The following is a 24,710-nucleotide window of genomic DNA, read 5'->3' as shown; positions in this document are numbered from 1 at the left end:
TAAGCAGTTCTAAGCAGTTGAAAATATCGAAATTCAGTCTAATCTCGTACAATTTATCGCAGTGACGAGAATTTCACGACAGCTGACAGACTGGAAGAGGAAATGCTTAAAATAAACAAGAATAAACTATTTCCATAGCTGAATAAGCCTAGATTTAGTAGACCACTGTTTACAGTCTATAAAATAATAACAAGGTTGTTGAAAATCTCGCTGAATTCCACTTCCAATTACTGAGTGGGATTTTGACACCGGCATTGGTCTATAATGTCTGAATCGTATGGTAGGCATTGACTGGCATTGCCCATTGAGCCCATTGAGTAAATTACTAAAACTAGCTACTGAGCTAGCTAGATCTAGAATCTAGATCTAAATAGATTCTAATAGTAAATAGAAATAGTAGGCCTAAATTAAATGTTGGATTTAGATCTAGATCTAGTGAGAAAATCTACAAAAATATATCAATATTATCATTTTTTGTTTTAGGCAAGGGTCTCCAAACTTTTCAGCCCAAGCAATAACTATCTAATATCAGTTGGGGGGGGGGGGGGGGGGGGGCAGCAGAGTTTTTTTAAGGCATCTCTCTTCAGGGTCGTGGCGCCCCCCCCCCCCTGAAGAACGTCTACCCCCCTCCCCCCAACGAAATATATACAAATTTCAAGTGTCCACTCTCCCCCCCCCCTCCCACCGAGGTCCACGTTTGCTCTCAAATTGTTGTTCACGTATTTCATTCTTGAAAATCTTTGTTCACACAGGTATGTTGTTCAAAAATTTGAAAGGTACTTTGATGCAAAATTTTTAATGTTAGGAAAGTCTTCCTTGTGCAAAAACGTATGAAAACCCATCTGCCCTTCTTTGAACGTGTCTCTAAGGAAGTCATTTTCTTGCAATTCAATGACCTCCAGCTGCAGTTCATCTTTGCAACTGGCCATATTTGCTTCAAAATCAATGGACTTTGAAACAGTCTCACTTCTTCTGCCTATGAATCCAAGTCAGAAAACCGCTACTGAAACTGCAGCTGGAGGTCTTAAATGATCTCGTATGTAAATGACGTGGGGAACTCAGTGGTTGTTTCAGCCGTAAAGACCTTGCACTGCTGAAAGTTGTTAGCCTGTACTTGTTCCAGTAACATGACAAGTTTGTATCTAAAAGCCTTTATGTAGGTGTATAGATCAGAAACTAGATTTCACTAGGTTGCCATTTTTTGTTCAGAAAATTTAAATGACTAGTTATGTTTGCAGCAGAGGCCAATTTCTATACTCACTCTTCATCAGACAAAAATGGCTGTGACTTGCCTTTACTATCAGGAAGTCAGCTATTTCTTTTCTTAGATACTCTGCTGAGAATTTTCTTGCAAAATTAGCAATCTTACTGATGTGAAATATGGTAAATCTTGCGTTTTTGTGTTTGTCTCTGAACTATCTATGGTTAGATATCCTCTCCGGTAACATTGTCATACATTATATGTAGGGAAGCCAGCTCTTGTGTTATGTTCAGGTCTTCACCCACACCTCTAATGAACACACGAAGTTGAGAGGTGGAACAGTTGTCCAGTGGCTCATCCATTGCAATTGAAAAATGGCTGAACTTCCTTGAATTTTTCGCTATTAGAGTCACTATGTTTTCACCAATGTCTGCAACACGGCGAGTAATTGTATTTGCACACAAAGCTACATTTTCAAAAAGTTTTGAATTTTCTGTGCAAAGCTCCTCAACCACCTCCAACAAACATTTATTCAGTGGACGGGGGTCGGCGTGGTCGAGTCGGTAAAGCTCATGGTTGCTAAACCGAAAAGTCTCGAGTTCGAACCCTCGGGCAGATGAGGCTCGTTAGCTGGGGACAGCCACTCTTCTAGGAGAGACAACTCCAAAATTAAACAACTGCTGCCTTGTAGTTTGTTCTTGGTTGGACAAAGGCTATGGAAGCAAATCCAAAAAGAAAAGCAGGCTGAAATCGGAGTCAATGGCCTCAATGGCGCATAACCAGTTGACACGTAACGCTTAATTGTGTTGGAGGCGTGGTCGAGTCGGCAAAAAGCTCATGGTTGATAAATTTGAACAAAGTCTCGAGTTCAAACCCACTGGCAGATAAATCTCGATCCCCTTCAACACTAATAATTAAGAACGAAGAAGAAGAAAAGAAGAAGATTCAGTGGACAAAAAGATCATTGCGGGCCGGATAAAATGACCTCGCGGGCCGCATCCGGCCCGTGGGCTGTAGTTTGGAGACCCGTGTTTTAGGCCTATAGTTAAGTTATTACTTAGTTAGCCTAGTTGTCTAGATCTAGTTGAAAATCTAGAACTAGAATTAATGCTGGGTCTGGGTGTTGGGAAATTGCATGACACGAAAAGCATTTTCTACTTGCAGTTTACCGCCTCACCATTTTGCTTTTCATGTCTCGCAATTTCCCATCACCCATTAATGCTAGATCTAGATCCTTTCTAAATTTCTACTTTCTAGATCTAGATTTATCTCTAGAGATTACACAACTTACCACCACAACTACTAGGCCACAATATAAAAATAAAAAGTATGTTTATCACAGCACCTCATATATACTAGATCAACGCCCAACTGTATAGGTGGTGTCATAATGTCAAAGTTCCACGATACAGAATTATTATGATACTGATACTTGTTATCTCACTCTTCTGAACTTTATTACTATATCATACTGTTTCACTGTTTTATTTGAATTGTCATCAACCTTGGCCGTATCAGCTGGTTCTATCGTCCACACTGTTATACTATAGGCACTGTTTCAAAATGTATTAATATTGGCCTGTCTATAAACTCAAATAAAATATAACTGTTATTGACTAATTGAGTTGAATATTGTAACATTGATATTCTCACTGTTGGGTTGATTTTTTAAATAAATGAATCATTTTGTTTAATATTTGGTTTTCTCCCCTTCCTTTTGTAACAATACATAACAGTTAGAATATTTTTACTTCCTTATTACTTGTCCAATACTAGGTTTTGTAAATTTAATGAACAGTTTTGTTTCCCTCTCATATTGAACAGAATTTCTCTTCAAGTTTCTTGTGATTGGCAGTGCTGGTGCTGGAAAGTCATGTATCCTACATCAGTTCATAGAAAACAAATGTAAGTCACATTACATTTGGTGCTTGGTAAGGAATATATTACTATTAATTCAATTTAATGGCAAACTTGGATAAATGAAAAAATATTGACACTATTTTTTTTTGGTACTAGTCAAACAAGACTCAAACCACACTATAGGCGTGGAGTTTGGTAGCAAAGTTGTCAATGTTGGTGGCAAAGCTGTCAAGCTGCAGATTTGGGACACAGCTGGGCAAGAGAGATTTAGGTGAGGAGGTTATTCATCATTGTCTTCTGGTGGTTGTTAAGTTGTCATCATTGAAGGTCTTCTAGCTGGGCAAGAGAGATTTAGGTGAGGAGGTTATTCATCATTGTCTTCTGGTGGTTGTTAAGTTGTCATCATTGAAGGTGTTCTAGCTGGGCAAGAGAGATTTAGGTGAGGAGGTTATTCATCATTGTCTTCTGGTGGTTGTTAAGTTGTCATCATTGAAGGTCTTCTAGCTGGGCAAGAGAGATTTAGGTGAGGAGGTTATTCATCATTCTTATCTGGTCAGCTTAAAGGTCATCTGGGTAGTGATATGAGTAGTCATCATTGAAGGTCTTCTGACTAGTAAAGTGGTTAGTCATCATTGAAGGTCTTCTGACTAGTAAAGTGGTTAGTCATCATTGAAGGTCTTCTGACTAATGATATGAATAGTCATCATTTAGTGAATGTTTTGGTAAAAAAAAATGTCATTTCTCTTTAGGTCTGTAACCAGAAGTTATTACAGAGGGGCTGCTGGTGCTCTTTTAGTGTATGACATCACAAGGTAGTAACCTTTTGTAACATTTTCACATTTCTCATGGTCCACACTTGTGGATGCTTCCTTTCACTTGCCCACATTTTATTTAGTCAATGTTTTAACTAGTCAATGTTTTAACTTGTCAGTGTTTTAACTTATCAATGTTTGAACTTGTCAGTCGCGAGACCTACAATGCATTGACCAACTGGCTGACAGATGCCCGGACACTAGCAAGCCCTAACATTGTGATTGTGCTGGTGGGCAACAAAAAAGATCTGGAAGCTGAGAGAGAAGTCACTTTTATGGAAGCCAGCAGATTTGCTCAAGAGAATGGTAGTCGACTTGAATACATTTTAAATAGATTTGTATTTGATTGATTCTGAACCCTTAACACTCCTATACACCTGCTATCACCTGGGACAACTTTTGTGGTACAGTTTGATGCACCCATCTTTAGTACATTATCTATGCATAGTAACAGAACTCTTGCAGGTCACACAATTTTGAAGATACCTGCAAAGTAACAGGAAATCATAAATTTTATTTAAGTTTTCTTGTCGTAAGAGTTAATTTTTCTTTATTTTTAAAAAAATAATTTTTTGTTTTAATTTTGGGAATTAAAAGTAGTGAACTGAAAAGTTATTGAAATGCCTCTGCTGTTGAATCAGATTTCTTTTGTAACATTCCAGTGACTGGGTTACATGTTCTTTTAATGAAACATTTTATTGAAATAATTTTATTATGTTTGTAAATTATTAAGCTATTTAATGTCATTCATAATAAACTTAACCATTTCATATAGATCTAATTTAAAAAAAAATTAATATGTATGGATGTTATTAAATTTTTTAAAATTATTATCAAGTATTTGGATGGCAGCACCCTCCCTTATAGTACTTTTATAATTTCTGGGATCCTTCCCCTTTAGCAGTGGTACAAAACTTGTGATTTTTACAATAATAATGGGAAAAACAACATTCATGTATAACTTGTTGCATATTCAATCTGTTGTAGAGCTTTTTTTGTGAAAAGAAATTTAAGCTATTTGTTATTCTTTTTATACAAACCAATCTAAATGTGTTAAGTCAAATTTTGTCATTCAGGTATGTGAGGCTGAATAAAGAATCCATTTTTGAACTTTCTGATCCATTGGGTAGATGAAGTAAAGTTTTTCTTCACCTTGGCATATGAAGGGATGGTGTATTCAGCTCTATGCCCAGCTGCCTTTACTTTCCCCACCTTAAGTCAGGTACCCAATCAGAGCTGGGTGGACTCAGTAACGTCCTACAGTCACCAATCTGAACCAAGATCCAAACTCAAAACCCCCGGGCTAGCGGCCAAAAGCTCTATCATTCTATCACATTATATCAGTCAGGTGCATGAGACTGTATGAGAGACCAATTTTGATCAGTAACTAGTGTTAAGGGCAGGAAAAGATTGATTTAATTACATGTTTCTATTTTGTAGAACTTATGTTTTGGAGAAAAGAAAATATTTATTTAAATATACGCTTCTATTTTGTAGAACTTATGTTCTTGGAGACAAGTGCACTGACTGGAGAAAATGTGGAGGAAACATTCCTAAAGTGTGCACGGTCCATTCTGACAAAAATAGAATCAGGTGACGTTCATTTTCTAAAGATGGGAATTAAAAAATAACTGTTGCTTTAATAAAAAAAAACGGTAGCAACAAGTACATTAAATTGGTCAAAATTAAAAAAAAAATCTTTTGTTTAATATCAGAGAATCTTAATTTTAAGGTCTGATTAGAACATTTTTTTTAAAGTTCTGTTTGATATCAGAGAATCTTTTTAAAGTTCTGTTTAAAGTTTAGTATTTTAAATAAATACGGGCCATTTTTTGCCAGGTGAGCTGGACCCTGAACGTATGGGTTCTGGTATCCAGTACGGGGACGCCCTGAGGAGGATGCACAGACAAGAGAAGCTGCAGCCACGCTCATCTGGGCCAGACTGCGCTTGCTGAGTGCAGGAGGTGGGGGGAGCATCTAGGCCTGTTGGGGGGGGGGGGGGGGGGGGGAATCAGGACTTTAGGATTGTGGTGGGAGGAGCATCTAGCCTTGTGGGAATTCTAGGGAGGGAGGGGGGTGAGTATCTAGGAACGTACTGATTGTGGGGGAGCATCTAGGCAGTTATGGAGAATGTTGTTTGCTATTAACTGCCTGTATCTAATTACATTTGGGGGGGGGGGGGGGGGGTCAACACTAGACTTTTGTACAGCAGGGGTGGCACTAGATTGTACATAAATGCTAGAGCTATTTGTATGGGGGGAGGAATGTATTTTATTTTTTGAGCTTCTTAGAAAATGTGCTGATATGCATACATGTTATTTATAAGAACTCTGTTCTAATGTACATAATGATGGACCAAGTAGAAAGGAGTGAATCACTTGTTCTGTTTGAGATTATTTTACTTGTAAATATTTGATATTTTAAGATGTGCAGCAGGATTAGACAACAACTGTGACAGTAATATGTCCAGCAAATAGGTCTCGGTGACTGGTTAGTTGGTCGAGGTCTGGTTGATCAGTTGCTATAGGTCTATTTGTGACTGGTCAGTTGGTACTATGGTAGAGTCTATTTGTGACTGGTCAGTTGGTACTATGGTAGAGGTCTATTTGTGACTGGTCAGTTGGTACTATGGTAGAGGTCTATTTGTGACTGGTCAGTTGCTATAGGTATATTTGTGACTGGTCAGTTGGTACTATGGTAGAGGTCTATTTGTGACTGGTCAGTTGGTAGAAGTCTATTTGTGACTGGTCAGTTGGTAGAGGTCTATTTGTGACTGGTCAGTTGGTAGAGGTCTATTTCTGACTGGTCAGTTGGTAGAGGTTATTTTTGACTGGTCAGTTTCTACTGATTTATTTGTTACTGGTTCGTTGTTCAAGGTCCACCATTTATTTTTGTATGAATTGCTGACCCAGAATCAAAATGTACCCACATAGAGGAAGCATATATTTATTTAGTTGTTGTATGTCCTTGTTTGATGAGCTTTATTTACAAACTGTCTGGCGTGGACAGGTGATATGTTTGTCACTGTGATTGGTTGACCTTCCTTCTGTTACACCTGCATATCATGTTGTTAGCTGCTGGGAATCTCACCAAGCTCTGGCCACTGTTCTATTGAATGGTCCTGGAGCCAGAACTGATGTGTCCATGAAAAAAATGAGGAGAAAGTATTTTCTCACTATAACCCCACAAACTCCCATTCAGATCTGAAGCAGTTATGACTGGTATTTTTCTTGATTTTAAAATTGTATAAAGTGTAACTATGTCTAGATAAGCGGACTTAGAACTGTCCAGCTGTTTTAGTGTGGTTGTAATGAGGCGCTTGTATCTCCAGGACATGGCTGGGCCATGAAGGTCAGCTCTGTTTACATGTGTGTTCCTACCTGGGCTTGGTGCCTGGTGGTGCACTTAACATTCCATTTTTGACTAGTGTGCTGAGAACATCTGGTTAGATTTCATTCAGATCTGTGGCTCTGTGTGCCTTTAGAGGAGCTGCGTTAGATTCACGTCTGTTGTTTATTTAGGCTAACATAATCCCAACTTTGTTGGTTGTCATGAATGACAGATGTGTGACATCATTTGCAAGTGGTCAGATATTTTAATTCTCTTGCTTGTTGCATCTAAGAAAAATAGTTGTTGCTACAGGTAATTGTGACAAGAGTGCTGGAACTTTGATTCACCTTCTTGTAACAGCAAATTGTTTTAAAAACTTTGTGCAGGTGCCAAGTAATGGCCACAATAGTTGCAGCTCGGGCAATCTATTTCAAATAGCAAAATGTAAATCTACACAGACCACAGTTTTTAGCAATCATTTATTATTGAAGTATTCAAAGATATTTTTTTCTTCACTGGCAAATTGTTTTTATCAGTCCTTGACTTGTATTTCTAGTTTGAATTCTATAGTTCATTTGTTTATGCATAGTTACTTTCAAAAGAATAAATTGGCAAGATTTTTTTTCCAAAGAAAGCCATTTTTAAGAGAATGACAAACATATTTGTCAACTCATTTGTAATAGCTCTCTTTAAGTTAATCTATTTCTACAGTTTCATTGTGTCAATAAATAAAAAATATCATTACATTTTATACCCTGTGTTTTTCTGTTTGGTAAAGATGTGGAAAATGTTTGAAATGTTTTTGAGTGGGTTGCCAGATTTTGTGGTAAAGACATCCAAAGATAGATAAGCTTCAACATTAAGGGACATGTGCCAGGCATAAGCTGGTTTACCTTCCGCTTTAAGTAAGTTACATTTACCTAGCCTGTGACTGATAGAACTCTGTCAATCTTGTATTACAAGCTATGGTAAGATATTGAGCTGTCATGACTGGCCAACAGGTATTGCATAGTTTAACACAAAAATCTCATCTGCTATAGGGTCTGTAAACATTTTTAATTAATAAACATTTAACAATGTGTAAAATGAATGACTACCATAGAAAGTAACTTATAAATAAGTATATCTACATTCTAAAAAAATAAAATTTCAAAATGACACCTTATTTTGACAGGAATTGACATTTTTTTACCATAGAAATCAGACAAAAAAATATATTTAAATTTTCAAGAAATTAGGAAAAGTTTTTAAGTACAGGTCCAAAATAAATAAGAGTTGTGCTTGAATATTTTCAAGTAGAATGAGGCATAAGTTTTAAGTACAATTTTTTTTGTGTGGGTATGAAACAAGATTCCTTCAGTCAACATTAATCACAAGGCAACCACCTCGATGTACAGCATGTATGGGAGTGGCTCGTGGTATCACAGCCCGGGAAGAAACTGCTCGTTGATACTCTTTAGGTTCATACCCATGGAACTGTTGCCTGTACTCAGACTCCCAGTCCCCCTTGTCACATGCACTGCGAGCGCTCAACTTGTCCAGCAGACTCTCAGCACTGCGAGCGCTCACCAATCTCTGCTTGTGCTTTTTGTGATCTTCTTCACGTCTTGTCTTTGCTTTCAGAGCCAAGGGATAAACCTGTGCAAACAAAGCCAAGCTGAGGTGAACTGATCATAGAATGTTTAGAATAAGATACAAGTTTGAGAGACTGAGGTATACAGAGAACCACACACCATTAAGAAAATTTAAAAAATCAGAATCTGATATTTTAACCTAACATCTACTAAAATAAATTTTTAAAAATATCTTGTTTTTGAGGGTGAACTTCACCTAACTTGTCATGGATTAAAAATAAATGCATTAAAGTACTGAAAAAATTCATAAAAACCGTTTTAATAACAAGCTTTCTATTACTTTGCACTAAAAGGAGTTATGAGCAACTGTTTAACTATAAAGAAAAGAGTGGGTACTTGTGAAATTTTAGTAAAGGTTTTTAATACATAACATAGTGATAGACACTCTTCTTTATAGTTATTTAAATAGTAGTGCATACTTATATATTTAAAGAAAATCATTTATTTTCTCCTTTTAAGTGCAAAATTAAATAAAGCTTGTTATTAAAACGGTTTTTATGAATTTGTTTTCAGTGCTTAAATTTTTTAAATATAATAGAGTTGCATGACTAAATACAAGTGTGCACCAAATGAACACGAAAAATGTATGTATAAGAGTATGGAAAATAGCAATTTCTTAGAATTTCTAGTGCAAAGTTTGAAATGAATCTGTACATTAAAAGTAGTCTAAATTGCGCTCACCAGTTTCGACCCATAAGAAAAAGGCACCACAGAGGAAGCAGTTAAATAAAAACTTGTAAAAACATGTCAAGATTTGTGACCACTTAACTGTGTACCACTCAGCATATAATATTTAGTTTTAATCCACCCTTAAAATAATGGGCTTGAGTATTTAAAAAGAAACCACTTACATCAGCCAATGCCCTAACATTGTGAGTTGTGTGTACCTTAAAATAATGGGATTGAGTATTTAAAAAGATACCACTTACATCAGCCAATGCCCTAACATTGTGAGTTCTATGTACAGAGACTGAGTCCTCTCTGTCCCCAACACCGTACGCCATGAAAGGTGGTTTGCTAGCTGGGAGCTGCCTTGACGAGGGTCGAGGTCGTTTAGGCTTAGCCAACTGAAGCTGTCTGTCAGCTGCTTGTAGCCTGGACGACAGTGACAAAGGTGGCACCACAGTCTGGTGCTCTCTGTATTTGCCCTCATCTGCTTGTAGAATGGAAGCAATGTGTTCTTTTAATTCAATATGGTGTACATTAAGCCAAACAAAAAAATACAAGAAAATGTGTTTGTTTACAATCATAATAAATATGAACTATTATTAGTATCATGACTGTCTAAGCTAAGCATTTTCTTTACACAAAAAGTCTTGAGCGAATAATACATTTTAAAGATTGAAGAACCTAAACCTCTGCATATCAATGTATTTTTATTTACCAAAATCTAAAATCTATTATTTGAAGAATTCTAACCTAACAAGTTGTAAGTAAGTTTTATTAGAAAATAAAGTAATTGATTAAAAAAAAGCACTGCATACCTTGACTTTCTATTCTGAATTGTTTGTTTCTTAAGGTAGAGATTTCTTTCTTAGTGGTAAGAGGTTCTTTACTCCTTTTCTGTGAGATATTTTTCTGTCGCAAATTAAACTGAGAATTTTTCATGTCGCCATGTGTTGGCTCATCATTGTCTGACAACAAAACCTCCGGAAGTTTCTCTGTAGTAAGGGCGTATGTGTGGCCCATCCCTGGGGGGCATTTCTTCCTCTCATCTTTAACCAGATCTGTGACAGCTTGTGATTTATCAGGGATATCCTTAATATCAGTCCTGGCAATGTTCAAGTGTTCTGAGCATGTTTTGTCTACTTCCAGATCATACTGATCACATTTCTTTAGCTTTTTAAAAGCGTCAGATTTAGCCTTGGACTCTGTAAGTATTTCAGCCAAAGACTGGTACTGTTCTTCAGGCTCACACACTGTTTTCTTCTTGTTCTTTCCTTGAGCTGCACTGCCCTCATCATTGCTGTCAGATGTCACAATCTCATCCTCATCACTAGTCTCCCCCCAGCAGATTGGAGTGTGGAGAAACTGCTGGTCTCTTCTTTGGTGGCGTAAGCTTAAGTTCTCTAAATAGACGTCTTGATGCTTCTTAATAACGGATGCCTTATACTGGTTCTGGTATTCTGACTTTTTGACAACCATTTTCTGTCAACATCAGACAACTGGCTGGGGTAGCTGAAATGATATGCAGGATATGGACCTGTAAATTACAATCAAGATTTTTATGTAATAGATGAATTGGGTAATTAACTTAGCTTTAAAATGTGTGAAAAACATTGATAAATATTAATAATAATTCTTTTTTTGTATTAAAGTTAAATATTTATTTAGGTTATACTGTAAAATTGTAACTAACAGTAAACAATATATTTATATTGTTACAGTCACCTGGCTGTTGGCCTGTGGAGGAGGGAAGCAATTGAGTCCCCCCACCCAACCTATTAAATTTGGGGAAACAAGTTATCAGATACCTAGCAGAGGAGCCATTGTATTTGAGAAGGTATTTTCTACTATCAGAGTAGGGTAAATCAGGTTATTAGACAAATAATCCCTACTCGTCAACCCCCCCCCCCCCCCCACTAGATCAGATCCCCTTTTGATGTAACATCCACATCAGTTCTCTGATCACAGACAAGCAGTGGATTCAAGTCACTCATAGCCCTCAGCAGGGAATAGATCCATCCACATCAGTTCTCTGATCACAGACAAGCAGTGGATTCAAGTCACTCATGGCCCCCAGTGTCCAGCAGGGAATAGATCAACGAGGAATTTGTACCACTGCCCTCTCTAAATTCTCAGGTCAACATTTTTCCTAATAGGCACTAGTTTGGAACCTTCCTTGTGTCATATTTCACATGGTCTTAGTTTTTTCAGATCTACAAGCATGGGTTGACTACAATTTAAAACATTTATTTGTATAACTACGGTTAGATTAGCTTAATTGCAGTGAATTGGGTTTGCAGTGATTGTTGATGCCAACACAAAATGGCTGATGGGTGCCCAAAGTAACAAAGTCATTTTCACAGTCAAACATAGTTGATCAACATTGTGATTCATAAGGAAATCGGACACCAAATGGCTAGAGCTCTATTAAAGATGATGAGAAAACCATCGACTACTTGAATGTGTACACTGTGACAGCTGATTTTACAGAGAATATGTGGACACAGTTCAAACAATTGTGGAGATTTCAAACAATGATTTATATTACTCAATATTACCTAATTTGTCTTCCTAATACTTATGCATTTTAATTTGTCTTCCTTATGGCATTATTTTATAATTCAAATTTCTTTTTATGTCATTGTCTTTTTATCAGTCTAATTCTATATCCACAAGTTTATTTAGTGAGTTTTCATATTAAGTTTTGTGCCATAGAGTAAATTTATAGGTGACCTTTGTATTATGTGGCAGGTGTAACAATAGAGTAAATTTATAAGTGACCAGTGTGTGTATTAACTATTATGTGACTGGAGTAACAATAGACAGGTCAGTTGATGTTCAAAGGTATGTTATATAATGTTGTTAAATGTTTATTGCAAGGTAGTCCTATTGTTCCCATTGATAAGTTAATGTTTTTTACATTAAAAGAAAATTACTGTTCTGAAACTCCTCCAAATGTTTGTGAGCTATTTGTAGTTCACTATGTCTAGGAGTATGATGAATAGCCCTCAGAAGGCAAAACAAATCATAATGCCTGATTGGTCAGTGTACCAATAGCTTTCTGAAGGCTATCAATAGTATATGTAGTTCACTACAAATAGGCTTCTGAGGGCTATTTGTAGTTCACTATATAGTATTATTAGTATATAATTATATAAAAATATATAATATAGGCCTAAACACTAATAAACAGCCTCAGCCATACAATAAATACTTTAATCATACTTTAATGGATCATTGATTCATTAGGCCTACTAATGTACTATACATAATTATAGGCCTACTAGAATTAGATCTATAAATTGTAAAATAATTTTTTTAAACAGTAAGCTAAGCAACAAGTGTCGATTATTCGTTGTGCTGAAAGAATCAAGATTATATTAATAGGTTTTCATTATTTTCAATAATCCACGAGTCAAAAAAATGTGAAAAACAAATTTGAAAAAATGTGTCTGGACTCGTCCTCCCCTGTTTCCCACTCTCAACTGTAGTCTGGTTACTTACTTCTCTTTAAAAGTCCTAGCATAGAAAATTGAAACGCTCTTTTATTAGAATTAAGCGTTTGAAACAATGAATTTAATATATCCTAACCCCTAAACAAATAGTATACACACATCGGTAACTAGAGGATCTAGATCTAGAGTCTATAAGTAAGCCGTAAGCACAGGACCAAATTTTTTTTTGAAGCTATGCAATGGTTTATTATTGTTGTAAAAAGGGAGATAACTTCAAAATAAATATGAAAATAAGGTTCGCATTTTTATTTTATATTTATTATAATGTATTTTTAAAAAAAACAACCCCAAATGCCTACATGTTTGTTAATGAAGAATGTGTAGATATTGTAAGTGGGCAAGGAGATTTAGATATTTCTTATTACTTTTAAACTTTATTAGTGACTCGAAATACATAGAAATGTTATGTATTATTTAGGACTATCAAGTATCAAGTCTGCATGACATTCATGAAGTAAAAATGCAGCAATAATTTATTAATTATATTATAGACCTACATTTAAAAAAAATTATCATTGGTGACTGAATAGATATTGGAAACATATCAACATAGTACTGGACACAGGAGATAGATCAAAATGAACTCAATACATGTTTCAGTTTAATTACTGCACTTATATCAAATTCAAAATAGCATTCTAGTTTCTTACAGCAGTAAATTATTTCACATCAAATAGAAATTAGGAAAGGTATGTGTACATAACTCGAGAAAGCTTAAACTATACTAGTTGTCTATTTATTACATATTTATATACAATCAATAAAAATTACTAGATTACAATGTAATTATCTGCTCTTATTTTTAAAAAAATCTATAATGTGTTTCTAATTAAAACACAACTAGAGATAGCACATCATAAATATGGTTTTGTTAGCTTTTCACTCAAGCTCCACAGTTGTTTAGCTGCCTCATCATCTAAGGCATTGACAGGGTACTGGCATTCTTTACAGTCCTTGCCGATGTACATGCCAGACTTGCCCTGAAGCTCATCGGCCACTGCACAATACACAACAGACTGGCAACCTTCACTGGCATCCCGCAGGCCCAAGAAAACAGCCACAGGCCCAATAATGTTGACCAGATATTTTGGCATGACATGTCGGCCAAGATTAGTCACCACCATGCCAGGATGGAGTGATAGAACATCCACCCCTGTGCCCTGCAGCCTCTGGCTAAGCTCCCTGGCAAACAGCAAGTTAGCAAGTTTACTGTCAGCATAGGCTTGGGTTTTGCTGTAGTGGAGTTCACTGTGTACGTCCTCAAACTTTATGGATCCTCTCTTGCTTAATGCTGATGACACTATAACTATCCTGCTTGGAGACGACGATTTTATTTTATCCAACAAAAGAGATGTCAAAAGGAAGTGACCAAAATGGTTGACCCCCATCTGCATTTCAAAGCCATCTTCTGTTTTTGTGTAAGGGCACTGGAAGACTCCAGCATTGTTAATAAGAATATCTATTTTTTGTTCTTCTTCAAGAATTTGTGTACAGAATTGTTTAATGGAGTTAAGTGATGCTAAATTAAGCTCTTTGGAGATAACCATACTATTCCCAGTCATTCTTTTAATATGTTGCTCTGTTTCTTTGGCTGAAAGAATACTTCGGCAAGCCAAGATTACTTTAGCTTTTCTTCTTGCTAGTTCAATAGCTGTAGCCCTGCCAATACCACTATTAGCTCCAGTGATAAGAACAGTTTTCCCATTCAAATTGGCCTGGCTAGGGCAGAGCCGTTTGTATCTTGTGATTCTTCTTAGGACTGCAGCGGCCACAAAGCTGAAGAACACACCCATTTTCCACCACGCCATTTTGATTTCTCCTGGAAAGTATTCAAATTTCAAAATGATTTAGCAAAACTGATTGATTATAAATTGACATCAATTATGTTACAGCACACTATGCTGTAGGTTCAGTAATTTGTGCTAATTCCAAAGATTCCAAAGAAAACACAATAGAGGGGCACTAGAGGGCTTACAAAAAGAGGGAGAGGAAATATAACCAAACGAATCAAGCTGACTCCAAGTTTTGGTCTTGTGTCCCTTTGCATTCATACATGTAAAAGGCCTATAATCTGATTATATAAGAACTCAATAATAACTGAATTACTATTACTTTCAGCAGTCACTAGACTGACAAGGGTTTACAGGTGGACAATGATGGAAACTTTTAAAAAGCAAAGGTTAGGATTACTCCCATAAATATATATCTGAAGAAATTTAGCTGTAGCTTCACCTTGGCCTATTTTAGGGGTTAGCAGTAAATGAAGTCCCACTTTTTAAAACAATTTTTTCCAATTTTTTATTTTTTATTGGCAATCCACAAACAAGTTTTTTAAAAACATCATAAAGTCAGTTTGTCATCACACTTTCTGAACCTCCACTTTATTACTTAAGTTCAAGGGTTGCTTTCTCGAATATTCTTATATGAAACAACAGGGGATGGCAACTCGGGATATAGACATGATTTTAAATCCATTTTAAATACTTAAACTTTTTGAAATCGAATAAAATCTCGTAGAAAAAAGAATGACACACCAAGTGAACGCCAAATAAAATGTGCAAAATAGTGCGGAATATTATTAGTACTTTATAAAATGACATGGGTTTTTTGAGAAATCGGAAATAGCGAAAATTACTACTTCCGGTCAATGGAAATTACTCAAAATTTGATAGAGGGCAAAGAATTAGATATTTTACTTACATGTGAAATTTTATTTATCTATCTGAAATAGTACTGAAGTTATAGGCTTTTGAAAAATTCAAAGTAGAAAAAGTTCCACTTCCAGTTATCGGAAATCGCTCAAAAGTTCATACGGATCTACGATTTTGATAAAAAATTCTTATATATTATGAAATTTCATCAACCTAGCTGTAACGGTACTCAATTTATCGTGTTTACACACACACACACAGATGTACGAACAAGATTGCAAAACTATGTTTTTTTTTTTTTGCACGATTACAACACTTTCTCTTTACTTTGTATATACGAGAAAGTAAAAAAGGCTATATACTAAAGCAGGGGTTCCCAACACGGTGCCCGCGGGCGCCATCGCGCCCGCTGAATGATAGTACGGTAATCTATCGTTTTAGGTACGTAAAATCGCCCGCGACTAGTAATGTGAAAAACAGGTGACTTCTTAAATTTTAATAATTATTTCACATTTTGATGATTTATGTTTTGAAAAATACAAAAATGTTTCCTTGTTTCATTTATGTACCTGTTTTTAAACAACTTAATTAAAGCTTTTCAGTAATAAATGAAGACTAGGGATGTTTCCAACAGATGCAACCATGCTCATTTACTACAGCAGCCATCTTGTTTATATTTTTTTTATTGTAAAATTATAGCACAAGATTCAGGGGAAGCCACTCTAACTTACTACAGATGGTCGCTTTTTATATAGCAAACCCTGCTAGCAAACACTGCTGTTTAAAGTTAATTTCTTGCCTATATATATTGATATATTTAGCCATTGATTTAGGTTTATTATTCATTTATCTATAATATTTGGCACAAATATATCACAATATAGATCTACTTCTATTAATTTATTAAAGCCTTGACAATGAGGTAACTTTTTCGTACATTGACTAGCCACGGGCTATTTTATGTACCTAAAACGATAGGTTACCACTAGTACCTATGGGCTGTCACTGAGATGTCTTCTACCTCACCGTTAGGGCGTTAGGCATTTAATTCAATTTAGGCAAGGCACTTTTGATGGGTTATTTTTTTTAGTCTAATTACTAATTACTACTAATTAGTCTTATTTCTAATAATTTTCAATTAGGCCTAACTTATTAGGAATATTAGGCCTATACTTTTTGAATAGGGCCTAAATTCTAAATGAATAAAATATTGAGGGTGTGGGGAAATTGCGAGACGCGAAAAGCGAAATGGCGAGGCGGGAAAGTGCGAGAAGGTAATGCGAGACATACCTGCGGAATTAAGGGTAAATAGCGAGACACTTTTTGCGAAAAAAGTTTTTTTCCTTTTTTTTCCATCTTTATTTATTTAAATTATTTTTTTTTGTTTTAAAATAAACAAGCATTAAGCCATACCCTTTAACACGAGTGTTGTATGTTGTTATTTTTTTATCTAGATACTAAGAAGATAGATAGATCTAGATCTATTTAAAAATCCTAACATCGTTGCTGTGCTACTGTCATCGCCCGCTCTTGTTAGCGAGAGGAAAATCCCGTCTCAGTCGGCATTAATTTAAAAATCTAGCCCGCTCATGTTTATACAAACGTGAGCTGTGTCATTGTGAATTAGTATAATCTTGTCAGCAGGAGAGATATTTTGCAACATCTATTTTTGGATTTTTGTACTTGCAAAAAGTGTAAAAGTATAAACAATTCTAAAAAGTGCATTTTTTTTTAATTAAGTAATTTTAATTACAAACAAAATTTACAAACAAAATCTTCTGAAACAGTCCTCAAACACACCTCGTGACACCATCTTTCACACATAGTACACCCAACCCAGTTCATTAGACTCCCATTTATACATTTTTCTTTTGCTACTTCTTCCAATCCACATTCACAACAATTCACATTCTCATCACAGTTGACCTCCTCGTTTATCCCACAAACAACACTGGCACCCATGTTCTCATCATCATCATCCGCACGCTCAACATCTGTTTTCCGTTTTTTATAATTTGTATTTTTTATCATTTCTGTAATTTTGGCAATGTCTTGCTCATTGTTGTCACCAGCAGTTGAGTTTTTTTAAAACATCGATATTTTCTCAAAATCTTGTCTAATTTCGGTCAAAATAGAGTATTTTAATCAATTCCTATTACAATGTATTAAAACAGTTTTCTAAAACGCGAAAAAACGTCTACAATTCTTTTTCTAACATTGCTTTTTTATAGTGTGACTTCACATCTAACCCCCCCCCCCCCTACGAGTGTGACGTCATTTATGGAAGACCCCAAATAACACCACCACCAAAACCAAAAAATTCAGATAAGTTCAACTTGGTTTTAAAAATATTTGAAGTAGGCCCATAGCTTACGATAGAGCACGAGCAACTGATAATATCGGTGATGTCACTTTATTTTGTTATATCCAAATGATGTAGGCATTTCCTTGTGCTTAGATTTATAAGGTAAAAATGCTAGAAAAAAATCGTAGGTATAACACAAAATTTCTATGCAACAATAGAAAATATGTTTGCGGTGGCAGCGGATCCGGGCACGGCGATCTTCAAAGACGGTAAATCAGGCGGCCTCGGCGTTCCACACAAAAGACAGAAGTTGATCTATCGTCGGCGGTATTTCCGTCGGTTTCGAACAAGGTGGTATTCTAAGTCGACACAAAAGATGGGGGGAGTTGACAAATCATCAGTATGTCTAGCGACGGAAAAATCGGAAGTTTTAACAATGTAAACGAAACGTCTTTGAAGTCTGGACCAAATACCACTGAAAATCGGGTGCGGTAAATTTTTCGCAGAAATCTTCGCATTTCAACACCACCCAGCGTAAGTATCGGCTTGTGGTAAAATGCGAGACAAAAAGTCACGTGACCGACCGTTTTCGCGCCCTTCTCGCATTTTCCCGCCTCACCATTTCGCTTTTCGCGTCTCGCAATTTCCCCACACCCAAATATTGAAATTTGAAAGTCAAGTTACCAAAGAATCAAAGAAGAATGAAGAAGCAAAATTCAAAATTTATGGAAAATAGTTTCAAGAATCTTAGATTTAGAATTTAGATCTAAAATAGACTCATACTCATCATAGATAGTGATAGAGAATAGAGTGACATAGAGTCTAGAATCTAGATCTAGATAATTTCTAGATCTAGGAATCCAGCTAGGACCTAGACCTAGCTAGATTTAGAACTAGAAATCTAATACTGTAGCTTGGTAACTAGTTTAATCCTCGTTGAAATATTAATTTTAATTTAATAATATTAGTATTAGATTCTATTATTTAGATCTAGTATAAAGTTACAAGTATAGTTATTTAGTTATTAGACTAATGTTGACAAAATGTTTCGTGTTCCAAATTGAAATTTGATTCCTATTTTTATATGATGGCTTAAAATATTTTTCGCCACCTTTCGGATTTTTACAAGCTTTTTTTAACTTGCTTCATCTGTTTGTCTTTTTTAGCGCAATTTCCATACTGACTATTGCGATTATTAATTCGTTATTTCTGGATGGATGGATGGATGGATGGATGGATGTGTGTCCGCAGCTTTAAGTCGTATCTCCTCCTCAACAAAGCAATATCGAGGACTAGTTCCAAAAGCAAATATGTTAAGCAAGTTCCGAGGATGATTGTGGGCCAAAAAAATTCCCGGAATTCCTTCCTGGATTTCCCGGAAAAGCCAAAAAAAAAAACCTCGGGAAAATGCAGTTTTTTGCCCATATCTCGGCAACCAGACCACTTAGCGACTTGAAACATTTACCAATCGATTCCTGCCATAATTTAGAACAATATTGCCGAAGAAAGTTTTCAAAAATATCCTTTCGTTCGGTCACAAAAAATTAATTAAGGAAATTGCGCTTAACTTGTCACTAGACTTTTTATTAACTTGTTTTTGTCTTATGGATCGAAACTGGCAAGCCAAATTTCAACAATTTTTAACGAATCAATTTTTTACAAACTTGACACATAGGTTAAGACCTGATGACAGCAAATTTCACTTAATTGGATACTTAATTATTGTTTTAAGTATTAATTAAAATTTCCTATTTAAAGTAAGCCTACCATTTTTTTCGCGCTTTTACACACACCATCCTCGTGTTCAGAGTTTCTTCCAGGCATGTTTTCGTGGTGCCCCCCCCCCCCACCCCCCGAAGAAAGTCTACCCCCCCCCCCCCCCGAACGAAATGGAATTTATATAGAGAATATATACTTTTAACAGTGTCGTCGTCGTCCCCCCCCCCTGAAAATTTTAGTCCGCCCCCCCCCCCCCCCACCACTATATTATCTAGTGAATGGCTTAGTTTACCTTTACTAACATTTAAGAAGCTACTCGTGCTTTCCTTATAAGTTATTTACATAATTTCATTTCATTATTATTTAAAGAAAATATATGATTTTCCACTTTTTAGTGCATAATTATATACAAAAAGTTTTTTATTTAAAAAACAAAAATTACGTTATATTTTACATGAACTAAACGATCTACCACTAGCATGCTGAAGTAAGACTTGGAAAAGTTGTCAGTGATGCACAAGCCACGGAAATAGCATGGACCCAGCTTGAAGGAATAGCTACGGAGGTACGATGGAGAGGTGTGGCTGGGGGTACACGGATAGACAGGCATCTCTTCGGGGAGGGGGGGGGGGGCAAAGACCTCCCGAAAAATTCTACCGCCCCCCCCCCCCCCCCCCGAATGAAATGAAATTTATATAATTTATATAGAAAATATATACTTTTAACAGTGTCCGCACCCCCCCCCCCCCCGAAGAAAGTCTACCGCCCCCCCCCCCCCCCGGAGAAAAAAAGTCTGGAAGAAACACTGGACTGGCTGTTTGTGGTGACTGGTTCACGTGTGTGATGGGTGGTTCATGTTTGTGGTGGGTGGTTCATGTGTGTGATGGTTGGTTCACGTGTGCATGTGACTAGTTTATGTGTGTGGTGACTGGTTTACGTGTGTGGTGGGTGGTTCATGTTTGTGGTGGGTGGTTCATGTGTGTGATGGGTGGTTCATGTTGGTTCAGGTGTGTGGGTGACAACAACCTAAAACTACCATTTGGCCAGTAAAGCTGAAAAATTCTTTAGATTACTCGTTATTTCAAAGGTAGAGTTCAACAACCATTATATCAAGGACACACTGCTAATGAGTGAAACAACCATTGTATCAGGGACACACTGCTAATGAGTGAAACACCCTTCTCATGTTAAAAGCACCCTGTTGATGTTGAGCGAAACACCCTGCTTCTGTTGAGTGAAACACCCTACTTATCTTAAAATACCCTGCACATTTTGTGACTGCTCATATTGAGTGAAACACCTTACTCATTTTGAGTGACTGCTCATGCTGAGTGAAACACCCTGCTTATGTTGAGTGAAACACCGTGGTTATGTTAAAACACCCTGCTTATGTTGATTGAAACACCCTGCTCACGTTGAGTGAAACACACTGTTCACGTTGAGTGAAACACCCTACTCATGTTGAGTGAAACACCCTGCTTATGTTGAGTGAAACACCCTACTCATGTTGAGTGACACCCTGCTTATGTTGAGTGAAACACCTTGCTCATGTTGAGTGAAACACCCTGCTTATGTTAAGTGAAACACCCTGCTCATGTTGAGTGAAACACCCTGCTCACGTTGAGTGAAACACTCTGCTCATGTTGAGTGAAACACCCTACTCATTTTGAGTGAAACACCCTGCTTAAGTTGAGTGAAACACCCTACTTATGTTGAGTGAAACACCCTGCTCATGTTAAAACACCCTGCTCACGTTGAGTGAAACACCCTACTTATGTTGAGTGAAACACCCTGCTCAAGTTGAGTGACACCCCTCTATTCTAAAATGAAGTCCAACACGAGAGACTGGTTACTAATAAAATAAGTTTATTGTGCAATGGGGACACTAACGTCGGAACTATTGAATGACGTCACCGATGGGTCTGATCTCTGAGTTTTGGAATAATAAAAACATGGACTCACAGACGATTCTAGGAAACAATTATCACAGACAGTCTTTAGAATTCCTAGAAATTAAACTAAGAAATGTTTTCTAAGATATCCACAGCTAGCTTCGGTAAGGTCAACTGAGGACATGGATGCAGCTTCTGTACGGCTGCAGGCATCAAGAGGTGGGGCGGTGTGTTTGTTTCTCCCCGTGGGGTGTAGACGTCACTTCATAGCATGAACAACGGCTGACCTTGACCATTGCCAGCTGGGGTGGGGTGGGCTAGAGTTACAAGTCGTCTCAGCCTAGCTAAGATAACTTGTTAATGATCTGATAATTAATGATGACTTCGTGATTTGGTGTAAAAGTGTCCTTTTCATTTGATTAGTTTTCAATTGATGCACTTGAATATACGAGTTTAATATTGCAAAATACGTCTCTAATTAATTCTTATGTCAACTGTAGATCACAACAATAGTGTTTTAGGAGTTTGCAACATGAATATTTACAACAATAAATCACTTTTCAATAGAGCAAACAAAAATATAACGCTAATACAAACTTATAATAACAAAACAACACGCGATTAATAACAAAAATGACTAAAAATCACAAGTTTGTATGTAAATGTGGGTGCTTTGTTTCTAAGGTTTTGATACGGGATGGCCAATGAAATGGAGTTATTTCTCTTTTTACTCCCGAGTTACCGAGTCAGTGCCGACTGTACAGGGTGCTACAAGCGGTTTCATTGTGTGACTTCACCAATTCATAGCACATTGCGAGGTTTTAAAACAATTTGTGCTAGGTGTAGAAGGGCTTCTGTAATCAAATCATAATTGTACGCCGTCACAAAAAGGACGCAAATCATCAGTCACCAAACATTATTTGCAATAAAAAATACAAAACAGTTCTAAGACAAAACTCAAAGCAACAAAATGCACTAAATTTGGAATCTTTTAGTTGTATAACACGGGAACAAGAACAGAAGGACTGGATGAAATCTGAAACATGTCTAATACTAAAGTATGCCACCGCGACGAAGCAGACAAGGGGACGAACTCCTCCAAAACAAACAGTCCCAGGTCGGGCTGAACAAGGTTGTTCTCGCAGAGGAGGGGCGGCTGACCCCTGGGGGACCGCCCAGCGCCGCCCGACGCTACTCCTGGATGACGCCGCTCTCGTGGGCACGTCGTACAAGGTACAGCTTCTCATGACGCTCTTTGTCTGGGGAGAAGTGGCGTCACAAGTAGGTTAATCACACGTCATAAACATACAACAGTAGGTTAATCACGCGTCATAAACATACAAAAGTAGGTTAATCACGCGTCATAAACATACAAAAGTAGGTTAATCACGCGTCATAAACATACAAAAGTAGGTTAATCACGCGTCATAAACATACAACAGTAGGTTAATCACGCGTCATAAACATACAACAGTAGGTTAATCACGCGTCATAAACATACAACAGTAGGTTAATCACGCGTCATAAACATACAACAGTAGTGTTAATCTTGACGTCATAAACACACAATATGTTAATCTTGACGTCATAAACATACAATATGTTAATCTTGACGCCATAAACATACAATATGACCACACCGTCCCATGGGTTGAGTAAGGTTAGGGTTTGCTACAAGAACACTCAGTCGATGAAGGCTACACGCGGCTGATGAAGGCTACAGGCGGCTGATGAAGGCTACAGGCGGCTGATGAAGGCTACAGGCGGCTGATGAAGGCTACACGCGGCTGATGAAGGCTACAGGCGGCTGATGAAGGCTACAGGCGGCTGATGAAGGCTACACGCGGCTGATGAAGGCTACAGGCGGCTGATGAAGGCTACAGGCGGCTGATGAAGGCTACAGGCGGCTGATGAAGGCTACACGCGGCTGATGAAGGCTACAGGCGGCTGATGAAGGCTACAGGCGGCTGATGAAGGCTACACGCGGCTGATGAAGGCTACAGGCGGCTGATGAAGGCTACAGGCGGCTGATGAAGGCTACAGGCGGCTGATGAAGGCTACACGCGGCTGATGAAGGCTACACGCGGCTGATGAAGGCTACACGCGGCTGATGAAGGCTACAGGCGGCTGATGAAGGCTACACTCGGCTGATGAAGGCTACAGGCGGCTGATGAAGGCTACACTCGGCTGATGAAGGCTACACGCGGCTGATGAAGGCTACACGCGGCTGATGAAGGCTACACGCGGCTGATGAAGGCTACACGCGGCTGATGAAGGCTACACGCGGCTGATGAAGGCTACAGGCGGCTGTAAATGAATGAGCGTACCTGCAGGCTGGTTGGCGTAGGGCGCTGTTTTGGTCCCATGTAAGACCAGCGTCCACTCCTTGAAGAACCCCGTCTCGATGTTGGTCTTGACCCCCATGATGGGCTCCATGACGATGTCCAGGGTCCACGCACCGCGGGACAGCTCGGCCCAGGTGTGGGTCGTCATGAAGGGCCAGCGGGTGAAGCCGTTCTTGTCGTCGTCGTCGTTGGGACGCTGGCTCAGGATCATGGAGCTGTGGGGCACAGAGGTCAGGGGTCAGAGTGGTCAGGGGGGGGTAAGAGAGGTCAGGGGTCAGAGAGGTCAGGGGGGTCAGAGAGGTCAGGTGGGGGAGGTCAGAGAGATCAGGGGTCAGGTAGGTCAGAGGATAAGAGAGGTAGGGGTCAGAGAGATAAGGGTCAGAGAGGTTAGGGGTCAGATAGGTCATGTGTCGAGTAGGTCAGGGGGTCGGAGAGGTCAGGTAGGTCAGGGGGTCAGGTATGTCAGGGGTCAGACAAAGGAAGCAGGTCAGTGACTTTGAATAGGTCAAATAACTGCTGACTCAGCACTGACCTCCCAAAGGTCTGAACTAACCTCCCAAAGGTCTGGCTCACACTTACGTGGTTCCCATGGGGGATGTCAGGTACATGGTGACACACCCCCTGTAGGTGGACCTCAAGGTGATAAATGCTTGCACGTGCTCCAAGTAGTTGACCTCATTCTCCGTACCGAAGCAGCCGTCAGATTCTATGCTCATGCGCAGTGGCTTGCCAAAGGAGAACGGCCTGGGGACAGAGCAAAGGTCAGCTGTACTTTGGTTT

The 24,710-nt window shown here is 38.0% G+C and overlaps 4 protein-coding genes across 8 annotated transcripts in view; 1 reads left to right on the top strand and 3 right to left on the bottom strand.

Moving 5' to 3' along the window:
- The first annotated feature begins 71 nt into the window (after positions 1-71).
- On the top strand, positions 72-5,851 carry LOC131935581 (ras-related protein Rab-4B). The gene is made up of 7 exons (XM_059292067.1): positions 72-280; positions 3,026-3,106; positions 3,218-3,332; positions 3,811-3,873; positions 4,025-4,179; positions 5,371-5,466; positions 5,713-5,851. Exons 1-7 carry the CDS (start codon positions 265-267, stop codon positions 5,826-5,828), a joined length of 642 nt encoding a protein of 213 aa, XP_059148050.1. The 5' UTR covers positions 72-264; the 3' UTR covers positions 5,829-5,851.
- A 2,389-nt stretch (positions 5,852-8,240) lies between these two features.
- On the bottom strand, positions 8,241-13,215 carry LOC131935579 (uncharacterized). 3 transcript variants are annotated; one of them, XM_059292063.1, is made up of 4 exons: positions 13,008-13,215; positions 10,322-11,040; positions 9,767-9,990; positions 8,241-8,841 (listed from the first exon to the last, which is right to left on the bottom strand). In XM_059292063.1, exons 2-4 carry the CDS (start codon positions 10,980-10,982, stop codon positions 8,560-8,562), a joined length of 1,167 nt encoding a protein of 388 aa, XP_059148046.1. In that variant the 5' UTR covers positions 10,983-11,040; positions 13,008-13,215; the 3' UTR covers positions 8,241-8,559. The 3 variants fall into 3 exon arrangements, with proteins under 3 accessions (XP_059148046.1, XP_059148045.1, XP_059148047.1); XM_059292062.1 differs by having other exon boundaries at positions 10,322-11,015; XM_059292064.1 differs by having other exon boundaries at positions 10,322-11,015; positions 13,118-13,203.
- A 143-nt stretch (positions 13,216-13,358) lies between these two features.
- Positions 13,359-19,037, bottom strand: LOC131935580 (retinol dehydrogenase 14-like). 2 transcript variants are annotated; one of them, XM_059292066.1, is made up of 2 exons: positions 18,980-19,037; positions 13,359-14,837 (listed from the first exon to the last, which is right to left on the bottom strand). In XM_059292066.1, exon 2 carries the CDS (start codon positions 14,824-14,826, stop codon positions 13,873-13,875), a length of 954 nt encoding a protein of 317 aa, XP_059148049.1. In that variant the 5' UTR covers positions 14,827-14,837; positions 18,980-19,037; the 3' UTR covers positions 13,359-13,872. The 2 variants fall into 2 exon arrangements, with proteins under 2 accessions (XP_059148049.1, XP_059148048.1); XM_059292065.1 differs by lacking the exon at positions 18,980-19,037 and adding an exon at positions 18,659-18,865.
- A 2,500-nt stretch (positions 19,038-21,537) lies between these two features.
- The window catches only part of LOC131935536 (neuroendocrine convertase 2), a 71,679-nt gene continuing 68,506 nt past the window's right edge, over positions 21,538-24,710 (bottom strand). For both annotated transcript variants that reach the window (XM_059291965.1, XM_059291966.1), the window contains 3 exons: positions 24,510-24,674; positions 23,913-24,145; positions 21,538-22,844 (listed from right to left, as the gene is read on the bottom strand). In XM_059291965.1, the coding sequence (XP_059147948.1) occupies positions 22,777-22,844; positions 23,913-24,145; positions 24,510-24,674 (466 nt within the window). In that variant the 3' untranslated portion in view covers positions 21,538-22,776. The remainder of the gene's footprint in view (positions 22,845-23,912; positions 24,146-24,509; positions 24,675-24,710) is intronic.

Source organism: Physella acuta, unplaced genomic scaffold, assembly GCF_028476545.2.
Source record: "Physella acuta isolate Inbredline_101_S28 unplaced genomic scaffold, ASM2847654v3 ptg000148l, whole genome shotgun sequence".
NCBI classification, from domain to species: Eukaryota; Metazoa; Mollusca; class Gastropoda; family Physidae; genus Physella; species Physella acuta.
The sequence above is the reverse complement of the archived record's forward strand: the minus strand, read 5'-3'. Positions and strand labels throughout refer to the sequence as shown.